Source organism: Nerophis lumbriciformis, linkage group LG25, assembly GCF_033978685.3.
Source record: "Nerophis lumbriciformis linkage group LG25, RoL_Nlum_v2.1, whole genome shotgun sequence".
NCBI classification, from domain to species: Eukaryota; Metazoa; Chordata; class Actinopteri; order Syngnathiformes; family Syngnathidae; genus Nerophis; species Nerophis lumbriciformis.
The window spans coordinates 27,069,303-27,076,849 of NC_084572.2; the positions used below are offsets into that span (position 1 = coordinate 27,069,303).

At 35.3% G+C, this 7,547-nt stretch overlaps 1 protein-coding gene across 1 annotated transcript in view; it reads right to left on the reverse strand.

The window, feature by feature from the left end:
• Positions 1 to 5,807, reverse strand: part of asah1b (N-acylsphingosine amidohydrolase (acid ceramidase) 1b) — an 11,844-nt gene extending 6,037 nt beyond the window's left edge. The window contains exons 1-7 of the mRNA XM_061984087.1: positions 5,640 to 5,807; positions 5,516 to 5,562; positions 1,498 to 1,588; positions 1,349 to 1,435; positions 1,192 to 1,270; positions 1,047 to 1,121; positions 919 to 964 (exon numbers count right to left, since the gene is read on the reverse strand). Of these exons, the coding sequence (XP_061840071.1) occupies positions 919 to 964; positions 1,047 to 1,121; positions 1,192 to 1,270; positions 1,349 to 1,435; positions 1,498 to 1,588; positions 5,516 to 5,562; positions 5,640 to 5,708 (494 nt within the window). The 5' untranslated portion in view covers positions 5,709 to 5,807. The remainder of the gene's footprint in view (positions 1 to 918; positions 965 to 1,046; positions 1,122 to 1,191; positions 1,271 to 1,348; positions 1,436 to 1,497; positions 1,589 to 5,515; positions 5,563 to 5,639) is intronic.
• Between the last annotated feature and the right edge of the window lie 1,740 nt (positions 5,808 to 7,547).

Genomic DNA, 7,547 nt, shown 5'->3' on the forward strand with positions numbered 1-7,547 from the left:
AGAAAAATTAAGTCGTAATTGTATGCACCTGTAGATATTTTGGAAAAATAGAAGCAACTTCAAGTAACATTTTGACAAGGATTTTTTCGGGGGGGGAACAAAAACTTGAGAAGGAAAAGGAAACTAATCGCATTTTGGGATTTTTTTTTCAAACTTACTTAAAAAAAAAAAAAAGTAATTTGTGTAACACTTTTCAAAATTGTTTTTGGAGACATTAAGTTAAGAAAAAAAGGAAAATACTTTTTGGGATACAGTATTTCTAAAAATAAGTTATTTCTAAAAGATGAGTATTATTTTTAACATAAGATATATTTTCCATCCATCCATCCATCCATTTCTACCGCTTATTCCCTTCGGGGTCGCGGGTGGTGCTGGAGCCTATCTCAGCTACAATCGGGCGGAAGGCGGGGTACACCCTGGACAAGTCGCCAGCTCATCGCAGGGCCAACACAGACAGACAACATTATTTTCCAATTGAACAAAAATGGATTTTTAACAACAAAGATAAATAAAAAAAAATTTTACACAAGATATTTTACAATTTACTTAAATAAAATCTGAATAAAATACATAAGAGCAGTCCATTTTTTAGAAGAATAAAGACATTTTGGCAGGAAAAAAGTTGCAACGTTACGTAAATATCTTGGCAAAAGTAAAAATTGTCAAAAATCTTCAAAATTATTTTCCAAAACGAGAAGTCGAGAAAAAAATGTTGATATTCTATTTTAAATTTAAAGTGTTAAAAAATAAAATATGGGTATATTTCTCTCCCCAAAAAGTTTGAGACAAATTTAGAAATTTTTACGATATTATTTTGTAGAAAAAAAAAATATGATCTGTGAAAAGCCAAACTATCAGACGAAAAATCTTTTACCATGGAATTTATTATTATATATTTTTTTTTAAATAGTTTCTTACCCCATAAATAATCCAAAATCCAGATTGCGAGCATGCAGGAGGTTTCCTGAGAAGACAAAACATCGGAAGCTTTTCAAAATAATGGAGGCTTATTATCCTTTTTTTTCTATATTTGCTGCTGTGTTCACCTTTCGCGTCTTCTGCGATGACCGACGTGCAGACAGTGAAGACCTCGTAGAAGATGTTGAACAAGACCACCTCCCCTAGACCACCAACATGACGTGGTTCAGACACAGGGTCAATCGGAAACATTGATTTGTACCGTTTGTTTACCCAGAGGAATTCCTGAGGCCGCTGCTATTCCTTTGATTTCATCGCCAAACGGGTAAGGAAGTGTGTCCGCCATAAAAGGCTGCCCAAAAAACAATATTAGAATTAAACATGCAAAAAAAAAAGAAGGTTGTCTTCTGGAGAAGGAAGTGAGTCTGACCAGCGTGATGTCCACCAACTCGATCAGCTTCCCGTCGGGAACGAAAGCATCAGCCAAGTCTTTGATGGCCTGGACCATGGCGACCAGCTTGTATGGAGGACAAACATGAAATATTATAGCCTAAAAAAAATATTATTATTATCGTTTACCTCGGTCTTTTTCTCAGTGATCACAGCTGTCCATCGGTTCTTTGGCGGTAAGTCCAGGTCCAACGTGTACCAGCTGACCGCCCCTCTAAACCTGAATTCAAGAAAACAATTATGTCAATAATTTTAATTATCATTGCTCTTTTTTGCCTCTTTTTGTGTTATGATTTTATTTAACATGAAGTAGTTAATTTATGGCATTCATGAGTACATTATTTCAGACTAGAAGAGGCAATTCCTGAAGGAATGCTCCAATGCTGACAGAATGTAGTATGAATGTAAGAATGGTTTGAATTTCCAGGAAAACCGGAATTTGGATTGGAACTTGGGAAAGTGTTAGTTTGAATGTCCAGGGTGAGTGGAATGTGTTGATGAATGGTTTGAATAAGTTGAAAAATGTGGGAATTGTGCAACATGGAAAAATGGCCAATTAATTTCAATGGGAATTTCCTTGACTTTTGGGAAAAGCGGGATTTTTTTGAAAATGATATAAGAGCATGAATGTCCTGAATGAGCTGAATTGGTTGGTGTTGGAATTGTTTAAATCGAGCAAGAAATGTTGAAGTAGTAAAAAGGTATTAGGGAATTTCGAGAAAATCTGGAATTTTTTTTTTTTTTTTTTTTTTTTTTTTAAACTTGGAAGAAGGGTAGTTTGAATTTCCAGAATGGTGAAATGGCTTGAATGGGTTGAAGCATGTGGGAATTGTGGAAGTTAGAAAAATGGCCAATTCATTTCAATGGGAATTTCCAAAACATTAGGGAATTTCGGGGAAAGAGAGAATGTTTTGGAAAATGGTAAAACACTTGAATGGTCTGAATGAGTTGAAATGGTTGGTTTTGGAATTTTTCAAAATCGGTCGAGAAATGTTGAAGTAGTAACATGTTAAATTGACGAGTGGTATTATGGAATTCCTGGAATTTCGGAAATACGGGGAATTTTTCCAGTTCAAAAAACAACTTCGTTTTTTTGTCCTGATTAAGAGGAATGTTTTAACGGTGGAACGGTTGAAATGCGTTGAAAAATGTGGAAGGAGTAGTTGCCAGAAAAAAAGGTGGAAATAGGGCTTTGGAAAAGCAGGAATTCTGGAAAATCCTGGAATTTTTTTGAACTTGGAAAAAGGGAAGTTGGAATTTCCAGAATGGTGGAATGTGTTGAAGGTGGAATGATTTGAATGGGTTGAAGAATGAAGGAATTGTGGAAGTTTGAAAAATTGGCCAATTCATTTCAATGGGAATTTCCAAAACATTAGGGAATTTCGGGAAAAGCGTGAATTTTTTTGAAAATGGTAAAAAACTTGAATGGTCTGAATGAGTTGAAATAGTTGGTGTTGGAATTTTCTAAATCCGACGAGAAATGTTGAAGTAGTAACATGTTGAAATGAGAAATTGTATTACGGAATTCCTGGAATTTCGGAAAAACCGGGAATTTGTCCAGTTCAAAAAACAACTTCCTTTTTGTTTCCTGATTAAGAGGAATGTTTTAACGGTAGAACAGTTGAAATGCGTTGAAACATGTGGAAGGAGTAATCGCCAGAAAAAAGGGTGGAAATATGGCTTTGGAGAAGCAGAAATTCTGGAAAATCCTGGAATTTTTTTGAACTTGGAAAAAGGGTAGTTTGAATTTCCAGAATGGTGGAATGTGTTGAAGGTGGAATGGTTTGAAGAACGTGGGAATTGTGGAAGTTTGAAAAATGGCCAATTCATTTCAATGGGAATTTCCAAAACATTTGGGAATTTCGGGAAAAGCGAGAATTTTTTTGAAAATGTTAAAAAACTTGAATGTACTGAATGAGTTGAAATGGTTGGTGTTGGAATTTTCCAAATCCGTCGAGAAATGTTGAAGTAGAGAACAAATTTGAAATAGTATTACGGAATTCCTGGACTTTCGGAAAAAAATTGAATTTTTCCAGTTCAAAAAACAACTTCATTTTTTGTCCTGATTAAAAGGAATGTTTTAACGGTTGAAATGCGTTGAAAAATGTGGAAGGAGTAGTTGCCAGAAAAAAGGGTGAAAATAGGGCTTTGGAGAAGCAGGAATTCTGGAAAATCCTGGAATTTTTTTGAACTTGGAAAAAGGGAAGTTTGAATTTTCAGAATGGTGGAATGTGTTGAAGGTCGAATGGTTTGAAGAATGTGGGAATTGTGGAAGTTTGAAAAATTGGCCAATTAATTTCAATGGGAATTTCCAAAACATTTGGAAATTTCGGAAAAAGCTAGAATTTTTTTGAAAATGGTAAACAAAACTTGAATGGTCTGAATGAGTTGAAATGGTTGGTGTTGAAATTTTCCAAATCCATTGAGAAATGTTAAAGTCGAGAGGAAATGAGAAAGTGTATTACGGAATTCCTGGAATTTCGGAAAAAAATTGAATTTTTCCAGTTCAAAAAACAACTTCGTTTTTTGTCCTGATTAAGAGGAATGTTATGACAGTGGAACGGTTGAAATACGTTGAAAAATGTGGAAGGAGTAGTTCCCAGAAAAAAGGGTGGAAATATGGCTTTGGAAAAGCAGGAATTCTGGAAAATCCTGGAATTTTTGGGAACTTGGAAAAAGGGAAGTTTGAATTTCCAGAATGGTGGAATGTGTTGAAGGTGGAATGGTTTGAAGAATGTGGGAATTGTGGAAGTTTGAAAAATGGCCAATTCATTTCAATGGGAATTTCCAAAACATTAGGGAGTTTCGGGGGAAATCTGGAAATTTTTTGAAAATGGTGAAAAAAAACAAATTTGAATGGTCTGAATGAGTTGAAATGGTTGGTGTTGAAATATTCCAAATCCGTCAAGAAATGTTGAAGTAGTAACATGTTGAAATGAGAAATTGTATTACAAAATTCCTGGAATTTCGGCAAAAACGGGAATTTAAAAAACAACTTTGTTTTTTGTCCTGATTAAGAGGAATGTTTTGACGGAGGAATGGTTGAAAAATGTGGAAGGAGTAGTCACCAGAAAAAAGGGTGGAAGTAGGGCTTTGGAAAACTAGGAATTCTGGGAAATCCTGGAATTTTTTTGAACTTAGAAAAAGGGAAGTTTGAATTTTCAGAATGGTGGAATATGTTCAAGGTGAAATGGTTTGAAGAATGTGGGAGTTTGAAAAATTGGCCAATTAATTTCAATGGGAATTTCCAAAACATTGGGAATTTCGGGAAAGCGAGAATTTTTTAAAAAGTGGTAAAAACCTTGAATGAGTCGAAATGGGTGGTGTTAACTTGGAAGAAGGGTAGTTTGAATTTCCAGAATGGTGGAATGGTTTGAAGTATGTGGGAATTGTGGAAGTTAGAATTTTTTTTGGAAATAGGGCTTTGGAGAAGCAGGAATTCTGGAAAATCCCGGAATTTTTTTGATTTTGGAAAAAGGGTCGTTTGAATTTCCAGAATGGTGGAATGTGTTGAAGGTGGAATGGTTTGAAGAATGTGGGAATTGTGGAAGTTTGAAAAACATCCAATTCATTTTGAATGGGAAAAATGTCCCGGAAAACCTGGAATTCTGGGAAATCTGGGAATTTGTCAAGGGAAAGCCCACGATTCCCGACTAGGCTGAACATTTTGAAGTTGGAACGGTTTGAATCGGGTGAAAAATGTTGAAGGGAGAGCGCGCCAAAATCTGGAGAAGAATAACAAGTTGAAGAAGAATAAATAGATGCATTTTGGTATAGAAAACCATGTTTCACACCATTATGACTTCTTTTTTTTAAGTTTCCAAGATGTTGCGTTCAGGTACCGTTTAAAGTTGTTTTTGCAATCTACCGCCATTTAAAATTATTCAAAAATATATCACATGACCTAAAAAAACAATAATCCAATTTAAGAACGCATTATTTCGTAATTTGCCTTTATATATAAGTCAAATCATTGTATAAATCCACTCATTAGCTGAAAATGAAACACGCACCTTGAACTAATCATTGAAACATTGTGGATAACAGACTGCATTTGAACGCAACTCAGTTACGAAACATATGATTTTGTCGTGAGCATTTCTTTACAATATGAATATTTATTATTTAGCACATGATTGTGACTTACGTGGGGCCACTTGGTGGATACATTCCCGTCCTGCAGTCTTCCGTATACTGTGTAAAAGTTAATATTAAATGATTTACACGTTACAATGAAACATTGTATAATAAATAGCACAAATGTGACTTACCGGTGGTATGAACTGTGCCGATGTGAGCGTAAATAAAGCGGCTAAAGGGAGAAACCGTAGGCAGGCCATTTTGTGGATTTGACAAGAGCCGAACACAAAATGTGTGAAATTCAATTGCGAGGGTTGCTTGTTTTCTTGTGACACCACGCTGACTTACTTTTAACTTAAATAGGGTGGAACCGGAAGTTGATGCCAACGAGCTAAACTTCAATGACGCAACAAATAAATATAGAACAAAACATACTTGGGGTTTTAAGGAATCACATACACGCATGCGCTCTTTATTCCGCAATAAGTGTATAAGTGTGACATAAATGATATCGATGTGAATGATAAACACCCCTACAAACAAGCAGAAGTTGGTTCGTTCCAACCCAGAAGTGGAGCGTTGTCAGGCAATGTTTTGTGTCAGAGAAACTTTGCGCTTTGTTTCACAATCTCTTCTATTCATTGAGTGACTTAAACACACTTTAGATAATACTTCGCCAAACCATGCCGTTGTCACATCCGTGGAATATGGACGTTTAAAATGGCGTCGCTATACAAAAATAACATAAACCGAGAGGTTTTTTTATGCCATGTCGGCCACCGTATTTATTTATCTGCATTAACAATGTGAGATCAATTGTTGCCTCTTTTAAGGTAAATGTGAAGACCAGCTGTATTTACAGATACCTAGGACATAATTACAAATAAGTTCAGGTATTTTATGTATTTACAAATGCACTTTAATAGCAATTATTTATTTCTAAATGTTTTATTTTCTTGCCATCACGTGACTAAACCTTGCTCTGCTTTGAGCACATCATAGAATGCATTGATTGGACTTTAAAATACAAACATCACTCCTGGACCAGAGGACAATGTTCTTGGAGCACATTTGGTCCGAGATCAGATGCTTCAAAACTAACATTAGTGTCCACATAACTTTCAGATGTATTTTTACATTAGTTTATTAGCAGTGTTGGGTTAGTTACTGAAAACCAGTAACTAGTTACAGTTACTTTATTTCAAAAGTAACTCAGTTACTAACACCAAAAAGTAATGCATTACTGTGAAAAGTAACTAGTTACTCCTTTTTTTTTTTAAAGCTCCCATTAATGCCCTTTTAGCCTTCATTTCAGTACTGTTATTGCACTGGAGAATAATACAATGTGTTGATCAACTTGACATGCATTTGCATCACTGAACTCTGCTAAGCAATGTGGTCTACATACAACACACAAAGACAAAGATATGTTTCAAAGGGCCAGTTTGTTTCAGGCCAGGACAAATTGACAAAACTATTTTAAATAGCTGCAACATAACATACATAAGTAACAAACAGCATAATAACAACATAGCTGCAAACCAAGGAAGTACTTTAAATTTAACTTTACATACACAAAGCCTAACAAGGCGTTTTTTCTCTCAAGGAATTCTGGAATAAAATCATGTCTGAAGCCCAGAACACTCTACACATTTCCCCACTTTTAGTTTAGAGATAAGGAAAGATTGGCCTTGCCCACTAGGATCCCTCTTTATGTTTGTGAACTTTATAGTCTATACATTTAGAGTGATGTGATGATCAAACACTCTGGAAGTCTAGAATGAAAGAGCAACAGTATATAAGATAATTGACAGAGAGTGTGTACCTTCAGTGCGTAGTGCCTCGTTAAAATCCAGCCATTAGTTTTTGCTTACAATTTCGTTGTACAATGTACAATGACAATAAAGATATAGCCTATTGTATTGTATTGTATTCTATTCTTAGGAGGTGAAGTGTGTGTCTCTTTACTAGCTTTGTCGATGCATGTTGCTTTTGTAGCTGTTTCAGCAGATTTGAATTGTTGTTTTGGGCAGTAGATGGGATCTTTGATCCAAGACACAACTTACATTTAACTAAAATGTTCTTTTCTTTATGCTCGA